General features: G+C 42.4%; 1 protein-coding gene across 12 annotated transcripts in view; it reads right to left on the reverse strand.

The window, feature by feature from the left end:
- The window catches only part of FOXP1 (forkhead box P1), a 480,210-nt gene that overhangs the window by 24,197 nt on the left and 436,010 nt on the right, over positions 1-20,003 (reverse strand). For all 12 annotated transcript variants that reach the window (XM_032411750.1, XM_032411758.1, XM_032411759.1 and 9 more), the window contains one exon: positions 7,277-7,360. In XM_032411750.1, the coding sequence (XP_032267641.1) occupies positions 7,277-7,360 (84 nt within the window). The remainder of the gene's footprint in view (positions 1-7,276; positions 7,361-20,003) is intronic.

Raw genomic sequence — 20,003 nt, forward strand, 5'->3', positions numbered from 1 at the left:
TTACTGAACAAATATAAGGCATTTGAAACTGAAATGACAAAAACAGGGACAGAACATTCATTCGCTGCCCCTGAAGAGCTTACCATCGAAAACAGACACCGGTCCAAGGACAGCGTGCGTTAACCACCACTCAGCAATTCTGAGGACTAACTCTACTTTTTGGCTTTTCTTTTCCGCTAAAGGACAGTACCCTAAACACCATTAACTTTCTTAAACACTTAACGAGAATTATAAATAGAACGGCTTCAAGGAATATGCCGGCTGCTCATTTTGTGAGGAAGGGCACCAAGTGTACAGGACTCTAAAAAATCAAAACTCATGTAAACATTCAGCAAGTACAAATCCATCTTGCGGTGCTCACATAGGAGAACAGACACGTCACGTGGTACTGTGTCATAAAATGTGAAAAGAATGGGACATCTGTAGCTTTTACCCAAGGTCTTAACACCTGGACTGTCTGTACTGAAAAAGCAACAGTGAAAAATAAAATCCCTCCAGGTTAGCACAACCCACAAAGAAATACACGGTAGAATTTTCTGGAGGCTTTTGAACATAGGTAGCAAATGGAAATAAACACGAAGCCAGAAGAGAGCAGAGAGGGGGCTTACCAGGCTTCACAAATGACACCGTGATTCACACCCACTGCTGGGCTGTCTCTAATAAGCCACAGAGGAAGCGGCCAATCTCAGCTAATTACCAGATAAAAATGTATTGTAAGGGTTCTAATTAGGAGACGCGGATGGAGGTGATCTAATGATTAAATGCTGTATTCGAGTGACCCCACCATCAATGTGCAGTGGTGCAAGATGTCACTGGAATATTTTGTAGAAACAGTAATTTTACTTCGAGGAGGGGAGGCAGTAATATTTGTAATGATGGCTGTGAGGTAAACTAATTAAAAGACAGTTCCTACAGGAAGAGGGTGGCTGAGAGCAGCTGTGGCCATTCCACAACCAAGTGCCAAGTCTCAATAGAGGAACGGCAGTCAAGTGGAAAATTTCTGCCTGACCTCTGCCCTTGCTATTAATTTGCAGGAAAACTAATGACACATATACATATTCCCACAAAATTGTTCTAATTGCTAATTTGCCAAAGGAGCCCAGATTCCAAATTAAACATGACTGTAGTCTGTGAGGGAAGGGAGAACAAAAAGCTGTAAACTCCAAACAGAGGGTGCTTTGCCTCGCAAAATCATTTGAAGACTGAACCAACAAGTTAATGAAATGTCAACCTTGTCAACTGCTATAGAAGTTTGTTAACTTTCAAACTTTTGTTTGATGATCACATGCTTGTCTTGAGGAGAAACCATCTTTGGGGAGGAAGGTCACGAGGGAGAGATAAGATGGAGCATGGGGAAGGATTCAAAACAGGCTCTGTGTTCAAACCAAACCTGCTCTTTTAATTAAGGTCTCTGAAAACAGTGGACTCCCCCCCCCCCCCCCCCAAAAAAAGAGAAAGAAAAAAATTTAATTACAGACTTAGAACAGAACAGCAAATCGGGACTGGTGTGGGTTTTGCTGTAATCTTGAAAGATTCATCTTAATTGTAAACTATTAAATCTTAATATAATCATCAATTAGAAATGAAAGCATATGCGCTTCGTGTTTCTGATCATAGTTAAGGTTTTAAAAGATAATTTTTTTTTTTTTTCCCCCCGGGGCATGGAGCAGGAAGGGATTGGACTGGGAGGGTTTCTTTTCCTATTTTTCTTATTGTGTCTATTTTCTATTTAAAAAGAAGTTGCTATGTTTGGAAAAGTTAGTAACTCTGATATTTTCTACATGGCAAGTTTCCGTCATGTGATGATTTCAGCAAAGATAATCGCTTTGAGGGTCTGGCTAGAAGTTAAATTCTTCTGTCACTTAAGATCCGCTGTAGGGTTTTTTCTTTTTTAAATCTCCGTGTGCTCTTAACCACCGTCTTTCCCCCAGCTCACTTCCAGAAGGGCTGTCCTGGGAATCGTACCCATCCCAATGACTGGGACTCTGTCAGCTGCCTGATCTTCTGCTGAGCCCTTTTCTAAAAGATTAATCTCTAGTTTTTAAACAGTAACCTCCTCTCTTCTTTTAAAGATGATGAGTCACTCACATTTTTAAAAAATAAACAAAGCGCTGATGTAAACCCCGGACAGAAACAGACTTGTCGTAAGTATTCCCATAAGAACTCATTTTTATTTTTGTTTGTGCTCTTGCCTCATAAGAAAACAGATTCTGAGAACAAAAGACAAACCTGAAACCCAAACACGGGGGCACCTAGCTGCTTAGTAGGGACTTTGAGGCTCACAGAACTCGTTTTTCTGCTCTTGGTGTAACTGCCCTGAGCGGGCTCCAGGCCTGCTTGAACGGCACACTGCTTCTAGACACGAATCACTGGCATTCAGAGACGGCCAGCCTTTCTGAGGCCTGAGGGACATCCGTGGGGAGGCTGGACTGGGGCAGGGGGAGGCTCTCGTTCGGTGCTCCTTGAGCCTGGCCTTGCGACTGCACTGCATAGGGCAGTGACTGAGAAAGTGGTGGTACGGGGGAGGGGGGTATGTGTGCGGGGGCGGGGGGGAAGGGGAGGGTAGGGCCTCATGAGAAACAGTACAGAAAAACAGCTTGTGTGTGTTGTGCTAGAGAATCTTTTATGACTGCCTGATACTGTTTCTCTAGGCCTAAAGCAAGGCTGCAAGCAGCCCAAAGGATCAGCCATTGCTTTAAGAGTTAAAAGACCCCTTTTACGGAGGGGGGATACTTTGTTTTTATAGCAGCTAAAACTATTTCAAAACAGTCCTAATTGCTATGGTTGGAGGAAAAGAGAATGCGTAAAAAGGAAAATGTAATATTGCATTTTGCTTCAAATATCCAAGTTCCTGTAAGCGTTTTAGAACATTTTCATAAAGAAGGATATACTACCTACGCTATAATTACGTGCCCACCAAATATGAAGGAATGTGGTTTTTCCAGGATCAGGAGAGGTTTCTAGTGTGCAGGAATACCCCGGAGCCAGGCGTACCTCTCCTGTCCTCCGGGCTTATAAAATATGATTTACGGGATTTTCCTGACGTTATGATAGGGAAGTCTTCTTAAAAAATCCTTAACATCTTAATAAAGTCATAACACAGACATGCTTCTTTTTGTTGTTATTGTTTTGTCCTCTGAGTTACGCTTCCCTCCAAGGAGACAGCTCGGCAAATTCTCCATGGAGCGAGCGTGGAGACACGAACCCCCAAGCAATACACTTTGTTTACTTTGAGAATGTTACCGAGTTTGCAACAAAAGACTATCCATCAGTCTCATCAGGAAGGTTTACTCTTGTCTTTTTTTTTTTGCTTCTCTTCCCATGGAAAAGAGAAGGATCTTTTAAAACTCAAAATAGAGCAAATCTGGCCATTCTCAACATATGTCAGGAAAGGCTTTTCCCACTGTGCATACCCAAGGGCTAGAATATATAGCCGCTCCGGGAAACTTTGACACATCCTTTTCCATGCAGGGCCCAGGCTTCAGAAAATTAAAAGCTTACAAATAAAATAAATTCAAAAACGGAAAGCCTATTTTATCTGATGCTGGCTGGTCCTTTGCTTCCTCCACACTGGTCCTCTCCCCATTGCCTTCCTCAGAGACACACGGACGCAAGCACCTCCTCTGAACCCAGGAGAGATCCACAGATCTGACTCCTCTCCATTTCTTCCTGTTCCTCTCACACACCACGCTGCCCGGAACGCCCGCTGTAGAGCGCTGCTCGACGGCACGCACAATTCACGCAATGAGTGTGTGCGGTTGTGCGTCTGTCCCTCAAGACTCCGGCACCTCAGTGGCAGGGATGGGGCTCTCTTGTTTTACTGCTCCCTGTTTTTAGTAGCATGCTTAATAAATAACTTGCTGATCAAATACCTTGACTCGAAACGCAGGAATTCCCTGTCCAAAAATACCGTGCCCCGTGAGTCCTGGGTGTAATTACGAAAGGAAAGGTTTTCTTCGGTGTGAAGACTTTGATGGCAAGCGGGGAGAGGTGCTGTTGGAGGTGTCCGAAGAACAGGAAGGCTCCCCTATGCACGTCCCAGTGTGGGATGAGCTGACAGCTACGTCTAAAAACTCAGGACTGTCCTGAGATGAGCATATCCTCCAACGACCCACTTGGGAAGACGAGTTCCACAACGGGGCCCAGGGAGTATGTCTATGAGCTGATGTAAGAACAGTCCAAGAAGGTTTTGGCAGTTTCTCTGATGCAAAGAAAGAGGGACTGGTTGGATGACTGGATACAACAAATGACACTTACCACCCAAATGGCATTTAGTGAAAAGCAACGTTTACAGCAAAGCATTCTATCACTTAGTGACTAAGAATTTTAAAATAAACACAAAGTTCCTTTTAAACAGAAATGGAAAAAAGAAAAAAAACTTCATCAACTTACTGGCAAGGCTGTAACATGAAAGTCCCCATCTATGGTTAGATTTGAATCCTGGTGACTGCTTATTTCAAATCAAAGATTCTAGAAGGACACACTGTGCATTCTATTATTTATGATGGAATAAATTAATTACAGGCAAAACAGGAATCGTTTGCACCTTAGAAACGAACATCAGATGGCTCGGTATCCCTAAAGTTGAATCAAGGGTCTGCTCAATGCGTATGCCTTTTTTCCTCCCCTTTTTGGGGCAAGGAAAGTAAAAATTTATGCAAAACACTACACTTCTACCTTTTATAATTAATTTCCCAATGCCTCACCTATACATATTTTAATAATTCCTGATTTATAAGATGGTATCTATAATAAAATTTTCTATTTTCCAATAAATGAAAAGAAGGCAGGTTCACTCTGGCAACAGTGTCACACAATATCTGCTTGTCAGGCACCAATTTTTACTGCTTACATGTAAGTTAAAGGATAAGGAATTTATAATGCTGCCTGTGAAGGGAACCACTTTTCATACACAAATGTGATCTTTTTTTTTTTTTTCAAAGGGTAATACAACAGTACATTTACATAAACTAATCCAAACAATCTATGTATTTGACAATGGCAAACCTCACACAGATGGCCTATTGTTGGTTTACATCTTGGAGTTCTTTATATTGGCTTGTAGCGCTGCTCTAGCTGTCAAAGGTTTGACTTGGACACTAAATAAATGGTTATAGAAGTGCTGTGCAGCGATATTGGACTTCTTTGCAAAAGAAAACCTGCTGTGTATGAATTCAAAAGCTATTAATTTTTCAGTCAAAAATATTCGTGCCTATTTCTTTTAATAAAGAAATACTGTGCTGAGCTACTAAGAGATAATGTTGACTAGTGGTAGAGAATTTTCAATAGAACAGTTAAAAATAAATTTAGTAGGAGGTCCCCTTCAAAGTTATAATTTCCTAGAATGTAAAACATTTTTTTTTTTAAATACTAATCAAGACAAACCTTCCTTCCCTGTGCATTTCCCCCAGGAATGCTTTTCCCTGTTTACTGGCTGCTTCACACTGGTCCTCATGGAGATTCCAAATGGTCCTTTCATGGCCAATGCGTGCTTATGTGTATGGCGCTCCCTGCCAACACCTGGCCCCATCACTCACTGAGCGCCCCATGGGGTTTCACAACCTCTTCCCCACTTTTATCCCTCCCCCTCCCAAGGAGCCCCGTCATACAACATGAGTGCATCCTAGAGTCCAGAGTCCAAACATTATTATAACATCACTGCTTTTAATCCATGCAGGAAGGAGGAGATAATCTCATTCTCTCCCTTATTACTAGGTTTAAAGACTCAAACCCTTCATCCTGGGGGGGCGGGGGGGAACCATCTCCAACAAAAACAATCACGAAGAGAGTTCAGAAGGCAATGGATTCCCCTAGCAGTTGGCTGTGCTCACTGGAGAACGGCCATCAAGTCATTTCCGGGTCTTACCAACTTGCTTTAGCTGGGTTCCTATTACTCCCAAGGACCCTCCTTAACAGGAGGGGCTGATGAAGGCAACACAAATAGCACAGCTGACTACTGAATCCACAATACCAAACGGCCTAGGTTTTTGTTTCCCTTTCTTTTGGTAGCCTACACATTCAGTCCTATAGCCATTTACTGCAAAACACATGGAAACTAAGGGCTCTTTCCTAGTAAAAATGGATGTGCAAAGTGTTTAATGATTTTATGTCCTATATCTCAGTAATGTGTTCTGTTTCAGACATTAATTTTGTCTGCCAACTGCATCTTGGCAGGCTACCATATTTGCTGGGTTAATAGTCTGACTCCGTTTTATTTCTATCACCATAAATCATACATATATGGGTGTATGTTTGCTTTATTTATAGAAAAAAATCAGTCAAAACAGATAAACCAATACTTTGCCATTACGCTGCATCATTGCATATTGATTAAAATTGCTGGTACTAACTATAGATTGTCAACGCTCAATTAATTTTCACACAGTGACTCCAAGCAAAATCAAATAAAGGCAGTGTACCTTTAAATTTTACAAATCTTAAAAATCAAGAAGCACAGCACTCTCTCCATTTTGAATAATCAGTGGAAGCTACTAAGAGATTTTTAGAAATGTAAGTATATGAGAAATACAACTGTTAAAGCGATCAATTTATAGCAAGGAATGAGGCCCAAGACAGGATTTGGGGTTTAGAAACCATCCTTCTGCTTCGATATTAACTGTCTGTGCTTGGATGGCACTCTTCAAGATTATGGAAAAGGGAACAAGGCAAGCAGTAGGAGATTCCTAAAAGTTAAATGTAATTTCAGCTTACCGTGTTTGATCTCCTAACTGCAAAAGAGTAATATTCACTTTTAACTCTCTAATAACCATTGGGCACCCTCCATAATTTTAGCCTCCAGTTATTCCAAGAGTGTGTTTTCTGTTTCTTTCCTCTGTTACAGTTACACTGGACTAGCCCTCATTCCCTTCTGCATACCTGCTCGCTGTCTCTCGGCTAACCCCTGAAATGCCTTTTTCTTTTGACTCCATGGTCTGGCTGTCTTCTTTCTGTGTTCACACCATTTAGAAAGATTCCCCCACCCCACCCCATGACCAATCATAATATATTTTCATACACTGCTATAGCACCAATCATCTGTCCTGAAGAGCTAGTTGTAAGGTCCCATGGCCAAGGATCTGAATCATCCTCTATCTTCTTAAATGCCTTGCACACTGCCCTCTTCCTAAAAGGTACCCAGAAAGAGTCAACTGAACTTAAGTCCTTCAGTACTAACAAGCTGCCAGGGTAGGCTATCCTGCCTCCTATGCTTGGGGTGGGGGAAGCAGAGAAGAGATACTGTGGGGTTTCTCCCCTTGGTGTAGAGCTCGGTACTTACGGGCTGAGGGGCGGCTTTGGGTTCCGTAGACTTCACGTGCAGATGGGTCATCATGGCTTGCAGGCGCTCTTTGTCTTTTGCAAGCTAGTGGGAAGGAAATGCTCTGTTATTTCTTTGAATACAGATGCATTACTATTTTAACATCTAAAATGATACATATTCCAAATTAAACTATAGCACCATTGCACATGACAAAATCTTTCTCATTGCTTAATCGTTTTGAAATCTACACAACCATTGCCAAACTCGAAGTAACTGGAGGTGTCAGTGTGAGATTTCTCAACACGAGATGCATTAGCTTTTAACTGGGAAGTTCTAGACCTGCTGGCACCAAGGAGTCCCATAGAACACAGACAGCTAAAAGACAAAAACGTGAATCACGCCTATTAACCAGTCTTATTCACGAGCAAGCCAAAGGGAAACGAGTGAGGTGGCTAAAACTCATAAAAATTCATCTTTTGTGGCTGTGGAAGAGCTCTTAGACACACGGACACATTTATGCAGAACTAACTTCATCTTTCTTAACAGGTAGGCACAGATTAGCACAGTGCCGCTGAGCAACACTGGCAGGGCGGGCACGGGGACAAGGGATGACACGTTCTCATCTCCAAGGGAATGCAGAATAGCCTGATCTTTCATTTATTTAATAGGTGAGTACCTACTATGTGTTAGTCTCATCTTAACAAAAACTTAAGTCTTCTCATTGTACAAAAAATTATCTTTTGAAGAAACACAAGCTTCTAATCTTATGTACATCATTGCACTCAAAATACTACTAGATGCTCCTTTCTTTATGCTTGCCTTGAACTGTTTAAACATGATGATATTTTTGGTAATTCAAGGCAGCTGGGCACAGAGGATGCAAAATAATTGATTCTAGGTAGTTTTGCCATAAGCATCTTTGCCACATAACTAATCGGCCGTAAGACAATCTTACCATAAAAGACAGGATCATGACAAATGAAAGGGGGGCGTTCCCGAAAAAGGACAAAATGAAACATAAAAAATCAGTATCGAAATGAAACGGCTTCTCCAGAAAAAAAAACATTTGAATACATTCAAAGTGTACAGTGCAGACTGGGCGAGAGACAGCATAAGTAACGGGTTTTATTTTGTGGATTGTTCCGAAGCACTTCACTCATCTCCGAATTATTCATAGTATCACACGTTTCCTGGTTGCTTTCGTTAATCCCCATTCAGCACTGCACTTTTTCTTTTATCGATACAATTCCTTCCTTCATGAGGAGAGGTATCCGTTTCCAAATTCTAGAATACATGTTTCTAACTGAGCTCTGTATGGCGCTGTAAAAGCCTTCTGCACGGTCGCTTGTTCTTGGCATACAGTCTCATGTCCGCTGAGAGACCTCTGTTCCAAAGTTCTATGGGACATGTAAGTTGGAAACTCTGGGTCACCGTATAAGCCTTTATGAGGGCTAAGATTTATAGAATATAAAAATGGAAGTACTTTGTAAACGGAGAAATGAAACCAAACTGTCAAACCAAATTGTCAACCAGTTATTTATTTACTTATTTTTTAAATCTCTTAGGGCAAAACTGCCTTAGGACAATTAGTTCTGTGGTGTAATTGACTGCAGCAGAGAGGTCTATAGCAAAGATGCTTACGGCGAAAATACCAGACATGATAATAATTACCTTTGTAAGGTAAGTGGGAAGTGTATCTCTAAAAGATAAAAGCATAGTTAAGAGAAGAGCCATGGAATTTGGGGGCAATGTAGAAGAGACTAATGAATGAGTGAATAGAGAGGGAGAGAGAAAGAGAAAGGGGTGGGGGTGGTGGGGAGAGTCTTAGATCAGCAATTTTATAGATCATTGGTCCAAAATAATGCCTTTGAACTGGGGAGGGACTCATTTCTTCTATGTCACATAATTAACCTTAAATCTTTGAAATATCAAGTTTTGGGGGCACTTGGCTGGCTCAGTTGGTAAAGCGTGTGACTCTTGATCTCAGGGTTGTGAGTTTGAGCTCCATGTTGGGTGTAGAGATTGCTTAAAAACAAAATTTTAAAAAAGGGTTTTATTTATTTTATTTATTTATTTGAGAGAGAGAAAGGGAGGGGGGGGGGGGGGGGGGGGGGGGGGCAGAGGGCGAGGGAGACGGAGAGAATCTCAAGCAGCCTCCAGCATGGAGCCTGATGCAGGGTTCAATCTCACAACCCTGAGATCATGACCTGAGCCGAAACCAGGAGTCAGAGGCTCAACTGACTGAGCCACCTAGGTGGCCCAAAAATAAAATCTTAAAAGAAATACCCATTTTTCATAAGCTGAATTATTTCAAAATAAAAGTCAAACAAGACATTTTAAAAGGTGTTTTCTAAGGGAAAAGGGGGTGTTTCAGCATTTGGGGGAAAAGGCAGAGGAAAGGGAAAAGGTACAAAAGCAAGAGAGAAAAAGCTTTCGGCTTATCCTGGCTGGATGACTCAGTCTCAAGCCATATCGCATTTGATTTTTTTCCTTTTTATTCCCTTGTGGTGCAGGGAGGAATAAATTAAGAAGAAAAAAAAGCCTTATAGTGTTAGCATTTATCTTTCAACAAACAGGAAATGAAAATGATACCATATTAGGAGCCACTTTACGTTATTCATCTTCTGAGCCTTAGTAAGTTATTGACCGGCCAAACTAAAAGATGCTCTGAACACATAATGCCAAAGGAATTTAGTTTTCCAAAGTGGCTCAGTTAGAACAATTAAAATGTTTGCAATGGCATTCTTCTACAGTTATTCGTATTTCTGTAGTTATTTGGGTTTTTTTTTTTTTTTTTTACCGTGTTTTAAGTTTTTAGGTGTTAGAACCAAAATATTCATAGAATTCTAAAAAATATTGTGTCTTAAAAGTTATCATGGGGCAGAAGGAATGAAGGCATATCTATTATTCTTTTTAAAAAACAAGTAGTCTGCCATACTGAATGTTACAAATTAAAGGGTGAGAGGTGATAGTTACTTAAGAGTCTGATGAATATTAACTGTGACTTAATTTGGGGATAAACATTGTTGATGGAGCAATTAACCAAGACCAAGGAGAAGGAAATCCAAATTCCCAGCATCAAAAGGAATCATCACCTCTATGTTCTATCCAGATGTCTACATGCTGACATTTTACTGGTCAGAGGTAATAACACTATGTTGCAAACACATACCTAGAGTTTATACACACGGCCACATCCATAAACCCTGGAGGTTACTCCCATGGGAGACAATTTCTCACTTCTCCGTGAGAATATTAGCGTAGAATTCACTGTCCATTTTGAGAATTACCCAGGTTCCTTATTTCGCCTCATACTCAATTTTACCATCCTAGCTCTGCTTTATTATAAAAGATCAGCAAGGTTACAGAAAAAAGGCAAAAGTCCAAGTTTCTGTTTTTGTTTGATCAGTGCTAACTAGCATGTAATATATTCTTGGATGGGTTCTGGATTTTTACCATCAGTTACAGCTCTAACTCTAACACAAACCCTTTTAACAATTAAAGAAAAAAATCACCTGCCAAATTCACTTTTTGTTGTTTTAGGCAAAAAGGCTAATATTTCACACCTACTGAAACCACATCCTCTCTCTACTGGGGCTGTCGTGCATTTTTAATACTCACTGGCCCTTTAAAAAGCTTTCAGATTCTTTATTACTTTTTATGCCGTTATTCCATGAGCTCAGCATCCCTATCCATTTTCACGGCGTCCTTTCATTATTATAATATGACAATACAAACATTTAATATTAGCAAGTGTATATTCCAGCATTCCCTCATAAACTGAATCCCATGCAAAGCAAAGCAAAGGAGGATGAGACATGTACTCCAAAGGTCAACTAAAAATTTGGTTGGCAAATGAAAACAATTTTTTATGTTGTGCTAGCAGAAATTACTCTCTTAAAGCTTTCCTGGTGGATACGGGAGGGGTTTCTGGTGTAAAAAGGAATGCCAACAGGCCCCACATTGAGGGGACATGCTCGTACAATGTTTGCTTATTAGCAGGTTCCCCAATTTTGGAGACAGCAGAGTGAAAATGGATGAAGGTCGTGGGCACTGCAATCACACTATGCTGGATTCAGATTCTGGCTCTGCGACTCTGAGCACATTATGTAACCTTTTTAAGTATTTAGTTTCTTCTTCTAAATATGGAATAATAATCTCTGAACTCTGAAGAGTTGTTTTGAGGATTAGATAAGTTCTTGCACATAACAAGCTTAGCATAGAGCCTAGTGCTTCACGGATGCTCAAAAATATCTAACTTTCTCTAAAGGAAAGTTACACCGTCTGGTCTATTTAGACCTCAAGTGGTTGAGTATATGCTTGGAACCCGGGTCCATGTGACAAGAGTTCTGTGCAGTTTGCAGTGGGCCTGGCTGGGGAGAGGATTTTGATGTTTTGAAGAATGGAACAGAAATCGTAGGAGAGATGAAGCCCACTGCTTATGGATTGATTTCCTTGGTTCTTGCCGTCTCTTGCCCTCATCCTAGGCAAATGCTTTTTCTCCCCTTGGCTGATACAGGTCATCCCCTCTTCTATTAGCCATGGCCTCAAATTAGGTTTTAGCCTGTCCGGGCTGTGAAAGGCTGGAACGCTTGTATCGCTCTGGACACACTGATAACCGCCGAAGGCAAGGAGCTCCATTCAACATCTTCAAAGATAAAAACTGAGGAGATTAAACTCATTCTTTTAGCAGAGAAAAGGGAACACGGTTTTAGGTTCATTTAACATAATCACTTTATATGTTGTCTGGAGGACTAATCATTTTAAGCCCAATTTGGCGGTTCTCACTTGTGAGAAACAGAATCTGAAATAAATGAAGGATCCTGGATGTGTAAAAATGTTTGAATTACCGAGGACGGATGAGAAGAAAGGACCAAGTGACTCATGTGATTTCACAGAGGCAAGGGCTGTTGTGGCCACCTCAAATCCTCTCGTCCTACTCTTGTATTTTATAGTTGGGGAAACTGAGGCCCCAAGGGTGAATGCACCCAAGAACACGGAGCTGGGAAGGGGCAGAAGACTAGAATTCCAGTTGCGGGACGCCTGGTCAGACTTTCCCACTCTGGTGTGACTGTAAGAGGCACCTGGGATGCTAACTGAAAACACAGATGTTTGCCACTCTTCCCACCCCTATGCTGAACCACCGCTGCAGAAACTCCAAGGCAGGGTGAGATACAGAGTGTCAGCAGGCACTCCACGGAGGACCAGGCAAGCCGGGATCATTCCCAGACAGTGATGATCTCCAATTTAATTGACTGGGGTCTCACTTAAACTTGCTAAGCCCAACATGCCAAGCGAGGGGATGTGGGGGTAAACGTTTTAATAAGGACCCCATGTGTCTGGGTTTAATGCACTCGTTTTGGGAGACAGGACTCTCTTCCATGGACTGAGTAAGTCCCAACAGTGGCTGTTTGGTTTTATATACGATGATGATTGAGGCAGAGTGCATCCCGTTTCATGGGTCTCTAAAGTACGTATGATCAAAAGAAGAAAAACAAGAAAAAACCAAACCAAACCAAACGATTTGGAAGGAGGGGAAATGAAATTCTTCTACCCAACTGAGTATTTACCAAAGAGTTCTTTTTGACCCACTTTATCAAACTCCGGTCATTCACATGCCTTCAAAGCTCAGCGCCATTGAAAACTTCTAAATGATTTCTTTAACACAACTGCAGTTCTCAGGTGGTAGGCAACCTATGGCTCACTTCATCCCAATGGAAGAATTTCCCTACTTTTATTGTATTCTGTCACCATCTTAACATTCCTTACGTGTTATTATTAAAGACTCTCTTGACATTTAAAGCAGACGCACACTAATACTCAGTCATAGTCTAGGAATTCTAATGCTCCCAGAGTTAAGCAGGATTTTAAATTATGAAAAATAAGTGTCTTGGTTTTCAAAGAGGGACGTGGAAGTGAGAAACCCAGAGACCCTCTCTTCTTTTCCTTGGCTCCAGTCACAAAGCAGTGGTGCCATTAGGACGTCTTCCCCGCACGCTCTGAGCTTACTCAGGGAGAGTCCGCGCCCCGTGAGGCCGCTGCTGCCAAGAACTGTCCTAAGTGCTGCCTTCCCTGGCGTTGGAGAGGCCCGAAGTGGGGACACATTACAGATAATATACCTGCAGAAGTCCAGGAAGCTGGTGTGACTACAAACAGCACCGCGAATGGTAAGTAATCACTCGTGAAGTCCCCGCAGTAACTGACCCGTGTTAGGCTTAATGTCTCTCTCTGCTATTGAAGCTTGCACACTTTTCTCCCTGCTGACGTTTCCTTGGAGCTTATGGTTCCTGCTGTACGTGATTTAGAAAATTTCCAAGGGATTCCTGTGTCACCGAGTTCCAGCCTTGCCCGGCTGCCATGGATTGCTGAGGAGGGAGCTCCAAGAGGCAGAGAAAGGCATGGCCTCCCAAGCCAGCTTTTACAACCAGTGATCTGCAAAGACTGCATGTCATACACAGAACCTCGGTGAACCAGGACGACCCTGAGTGGAAAGCGTCAGGTGGCAGCGCCACCAAAGGAGGAACACGCTACACAGGCTGGGCTAGAATCTTGGGCATTGCCCACTATCTGCCATCGCTTTGAACAAGGGAATGAGACCTTCTCAACTTCAGTTTCCTCATCTGGAAGAGGAGAGGCACAGAGAATTATTTCTTTCACTCTAACAGCCAATAACTGGTCATCAGTAACTTAGGAACACCTTTTCAAAGGAGAAGAAAGGCCCAGGCTCATTAAATGTTTCATGTATACTGATTTCCAAATGTTCTATTTTTCCATTAAAAAAAATGACAGGATTGAGGAATTCAGGAAGTATCTACTCACAGGGGGGTTGTGAGGATTCAATGAAATTAGGGGTAGGAAGCATCTTGCACACTGCCTTGGCATATAGTAGGAACTCAGTAAATACCCTTTCAAATGGTTCCCCAGGTCCTTTATAAATTACAAGCAGAACAGGAGGCATTAAACAGCTCTCTTCCAAAGCCACTGGATTCAAAGTGATCATCTGGGTGAACAACTCATTCCATTTTGCCAGGTACTTTCCCAGTTTTGAAACTGGAAATCCCAAGTCCCAGGAAAGCCAACTGTGAAGGTTGGTCATCCTACTTCTTGAGGAACAGAGAGATGAACTGGAGAAAGAACACATATTCTTCCACTGTCTCCCTCACACTATGATCAAGGCAAATCCTTACACGGCTCTCTTGGCCTGGACTGTACTTGCCCCCTGCCCCCTCCCGTGTCCGCCCCGCCATGCCTCCTATGCTTCCTCTTATAAATTCCGCCTGGTGTGGGATGAAAGACAGGCTAGTCTCCTCTCCTTGCTAGGCTGCACATATAGGAAGGAAGAGGCTGTCTTGCTTATCTGCATCCAGTGCTCAGCACACAACAGGTGCTTGATAAATGGTGACCGAATGGAATCAAATTATTAAAGACAAAAGGTCCCCCCCCTCCACTCCCACCCTCCTGCCTGGGTCAGGCAGAGCATCCCCATTGGTTGGGGCAGCTCTTTTTCCCCTTGGCTGCTTCCAGTATTCACTTTAAAGGGTCTAGAGGCTAAGGGATTGCAGGAATCCTGTCCTGAGCCTGGGCCCCTGCCACATGCTGGGCTGTGGACATGAGGAAACACCGGATCTCCAAGGCTGCTTCTTTCTTCCATTCAAAACCCATCTTTATATGCCAGGGAGCCGTACATATGCGCTGACAACTGAGCAAGGTCACATGATCATTAAAACCAACATACGTGGCCAGAAAAATTTATCTATGCCACGAATGTCTCAGCTTTCTGAGACAGGGAAATCTGTCTGAAGACTTTTTCTTGTCTGTTAAATCCGATGCTTTTCCCTTCTCCCAAGATGGAATCCCGATCTAGCCACTATGATACATTGTGTGCCATCTCATTCATGGCTTACTGGTTGAGACAGTTCATAAGCATGTCCCACCTAAGTGAACCCAGGCAAGTAGATTCATATGAATTTAAATGCTTTGAGCATCAGGTGCTTCCTTACAATCCTGCCCATGGCATATGGGTGGGCCATTCTTAATGTCAACCTATTTCTGCATCCTGTGTCTGCGGCTCTTGTGTGTGTATGTGTGTGTGTGTGTGTGCGCGCGTGTGCGTGCATACTCCATGACCTGTATAATAAGACCATGCATTTTGATTGTGGGAACATCATTCCCCTCCAGTTCTGACCTAGCCTCTTGTCCGCGTAGCATCCAGAAGAATCTGTCGAAAGAAAGCATCTAACAGATACAATCTTAAATTACATTCCCTCACCTCAAAAAGCCATGTCCTTCACCCAAATGATTACCATGGTGTCCATCTATCTTGATGTTAGGTGCATATATGTACAGCACAAGCAGCGCACACAAATTCTCTACAATGCTGGGCTTCCGGGTAACAGATGGGGTTAATCACCACCGAGTCCACTGCTAAAATGTCAAAAAATTACAACTGTCTTTGTAATAGTGAAATGTGGCTAGAAATATTGCGAAAGGCTCAGAGTGCCCACTAAGATGTCTTCTTGACCCCTCTTCCCTCTGAGACCAGTAACAGGGAGCAACATGAGAACTGAATTAACCACTCTGTTCACAAGCTCCACATAACGAGTTCACGGCTAGGAAAACATGCATTATATATTGTGGTAACTTCCCACAAAAAGAACAACAATACAAATGCATGTCTCACACAATGCTGACGGGACAGGCCTAAGGCAGACTCTGTAGCCCATGATCTCGATTTCTGCCCGGTTGCCTTACCTCTCAACACTGGAATCGGGAAGGCTTTTCATGCGATTCAAGTACAGCGTTGCACAGAGAGCACCAAGAAAGGAAACATCTCTAGCCAGGATCCCCCGAGGCTAACAATGGTTATTAAATTTTTTTTCACCTAATCTTTAGGAGGGGTTCATTAGAGGTAAGAAACACAAGAGCCTTATGTTTTGGATCAGAGGGAAGGTTTCTGCGGTATAGATCCGGGGGGCTAGAAATGGACAGCACTCAAGTGGCTTTCATTCATGATGGTCATGCCTGGCGCTGGCTGGCAATGCCCTGCAGAACTCTCCTATGGAACACTTTCGCAATGATGCTCCAGGGCAGACATAATGAACCTCCATTGATCTATGACATAGATTTAAGCTTACTGGGGTTAGTTTTCTAAGGGGGCCCACATGTGCCTTTGCTCCCAGATGTAAACACCAGAGGTCTAAGTCCTGCTGTGCAGAGAAAGGCCTGGCAAGTCTGGGTGGTGGGGGAGACTGATCCTCCAACAATACAGGGATCAGCCTTGGGGAATTGTTCCAACTTTGACGGCTCTTTTCTGTAGTGCTAACTTGTGCAAATGTTTTTCAAATTCAAGTTAATGAATAGGAATTCTGTAATATACTTGGAGGTAGAGGTACTTCCTGGTCTGGGGAAATGCCTTCTTGAAGGCAAAGAGAAGTAGCTGTGGGGCTGGTCATGCCCAGGGCGTCCCCAATGGAGGAGGTGATTTGTCAGTGTGCTGTGGAGGGAATGGGGGGATGATGCCAAGGGGAAATAAGAGAGAGGCTGTTCAAGCATAAGAACACCTCTTCAAAGTATTCTTGGCTGCTGCAGGGACCTGGTTCCCGCAACCCCTCAGGTCCTATGGGCACAGCGACTGTTCGTTAAGTCAATTAAAAAGTACGTTTCCAGACATGGGTAAAAGACATGGCAAATGTGACAGCACAAACATGAAAATGCTGACCCGAGAGGAAGAGGAAGCCTGCAGTGAGGACGGCTGGTGGGTCTAAGTGTACCTTGTCCCAGACTGCCCCACAACTTGCCAGATCTGCAACCCAAAGACTCTCCGTCTAATCCTGACCTCTCAGCTCTGGCTCAGGGTGAGGGTTCTTCAACAACTCAACATTGTTAACATTTTCTGGTATATTTCATCTGCCTGAATAATAACTAATGGATAAAACTGGGTTTGGCCCCTCTCTAGTACTGAAACTCTTTTGAGCATGTTTCTAGTGTTTTCAAGAACCCGTCAGTATCAGCTAGCACTACCCAAGGAGGGGACAGTGCCACTGGAAAATTACTCATCTATAGTCTGTTTTCCCTTTAAAATGTAAGAACCAGGAAGGCAACCTTAAGCATCTTGCTCACTCTTGCAACCCTTTACTGGCTTCAGCAAGGCTCCTGCTGTGTCATACAGGCTCTGGGTGCTGGGTGCTAAACGAACTGGTAAGATAGATGGATGAATGAATGAATATCCATCAGCCCGCTTTCCATGATCCCCGAGATGGACAAGTACTTGTTACATGAAGCCGCTGTTGGGGAAACCCGACCAATGTGGTGACTAGAATGGTTTTATACACCAAGGCGAGGAAGGAAGAGGGAAGAAGGGGTTCACAGACCTTTAGGTAGCCAGGAACCTAAGGGAACAAGTTGCTATTATATAATGTGATTCAAATGGGTTTTTTTGAATCCTCTGGAGCAGGGGTTGTTTGGCAAACTTCTGTAGGAGCCAGCCAGATAGTAAATATTTTCAGCTTGGCAGGCCATAAGGGACTCTGGTGCAACTACTTGAACTTTTCTACTGTAATGCCAAGCAACTATGGCCAGAGATGACGCATCAGTGAATGGGCGTGGCCATGTTCCAATACAACCTTATGTATGGACACTGGAATCTGAATTTCACATGCTCTATTCTTCTTTTGATCCCTCCCCCTCCACCTCCCCCACACTATTCAAAACATGAAAACCCTTCTTAGCTCTTGGGATTGGGCTCCTGATCTGCAGTGTGGCAACTCCTGCTCTTGACAAGCATTACGCCATCACTTTAAGAATTCCCTCAGCCTTTGAAGAAACCAAAACCTTCAGAATGAGTCTGCCCCTTCCTTCGTTAAAGCAAACTCTCAAGCAAAAATATCACAAGGAATACCACAGGCAACTACCCCATAGTAACTTCTGGCCAGATGATCTTCTTTGAGCCCTATCACAAGTTGAAAACCCTGCCTTCAGTTTGATTTAGGGCTGAAGGATGAAGGGGATCTATGAATAAATAAAATCCACAAAAAATCAAAGAATCCTCCTAATGGTCTGCAAAGCTCCCAGGCCACACCCACCAAAAAACAACATTAAAGCTGCCAGGGGAGAACGACTTGACTTACTGATGGTCTAACTCCTTTCCTTCTCTTGCCAACTCTTGGGGAGAGTGAGGAGCAATGAATAAAGTCGACAATCAGCTCCTCAGTAATGAACAATGGCCCCACGCTCTCCAATCTGGAATCTGGGACACCTACTTGGGCAAACCATGACACTCTGTGAAACACTTTATTCTAACTAAATGCTGAGAATTTAATTTTATCAACTAAATAAATACAGGAACTTATATCACTTTATAACCACCAATACGTAAAGATTTTCAGTAGCAAGAGCCATAGTTTGTTCTTCTGAAACCAATTTTTCAAGGGCTTACTACACATCAGTCAGAAGTGAACTTTGGGGGGGGGGGAGGAGATAAATAAAGCTACTGTTTTCCTTCTGAAGAAACATGCGAAATTTAAAGGTGTTTCCAAAGACTTACGTAAAAATTTGGGGATTTTATGATGTGCCCTTTGCCTGTATGAATATCTTACTGTTCTAATAAGTTCATCTCTGTAGTCTGAATGGAAAAATATTAACTAGCTAAAGAAAATAACTTTTGAGACAATCTTACTAAAAAAAATGTAATTCATCATATAAGATAACTAATTAAAAAAAATCCTTTCTATCCTGAAAAGTCACAACAAAAAGTTTAAGTGTGTTTTGGCTGATTTTTCTCTGCAACTATTTGAAGCCGTAAATGACTTAACTCAGTAAAATTCCAAATGTAATTATCTTCTGTACTTAGCCTAGGGCTCTCCATATATCTCGGCATTGCTGTCTTGCATACAAAATAGGCTTTTCGATGGCCGGTAACAATATAATGTACAACATTGTTTTAATTTCCCCTAGTCGGCTAACCTCTTGCCTACACTAAACCAGCCAGAGGAAGAAGCCACACTGAGTCATCAAGCACTCAAAAGCATTTTGGAACTCGGTTGCATAAATGGGGTTTGTAGGGTCAGGCTTTTGCAATTGTACATTTTAATAATCTCCATTTCTGACCCAATTTTTACTTTTAGAAACTCATTTTCTATTAATTATACCAAGAATGGAATTATTGTTAAAATATGGTGGTTCATCAACAAGTGACATCAGGAAGTGGAACCCACATTAAAAAATGCCCCCCATCCCTCACAACTGTGATCCACAGGAAAATATGCAAAAGTTTATTTTCTATAGTCACAAAACACATTCAACATGGCCCAAAGGATTGCCAAATACAAGATTTTTATATATATACATATATAAAAACCTACATATATATGTATCTAATATATACATATATATGTATATAAGATATATATATACATATTATATATATTATAGATCTGAATACATGTTTTTGTGTGTGTGTGTGTGTGTGCATATTTAAAATGTGTGCACTGAACCCTCGGGTGTTCTCAGTGATGGAGAGAAACGGGGACACGTTAACATGAGGAATAAATCCACACGCAGCTTCTATGTTAACTCCCGACAGCATGCTCGTGTGTGCGCGTGCGGACGTGTGTATGCATGTGTATGCGTGTGTGTGTGCGCACGCGCGCGTACTTGCTGCTGACACTCACATGTGCTTTCTATCCCCATCCATGCTCTCAATCTCTCTCCCTGGCTCGGCTCCCTAACTCCAGGTTACCGATATTGG

This window comes from Phoca vitulina, unplaced genomic scaffold, assembly GCF_004348235.1.
Source record: "Phoca vitulina isolate PV1807 unplaced genomic scaffold, GSC_HSeal_1.0 scaffold13, whole genome shotgun sequence".
In the NCBI taxonomy this organism is placed as follows: Eukaryota; Metazoa; Chordata; class Mammalia; order Carnivora; family Phocidae; genus Phoca; species Phoca vitulina.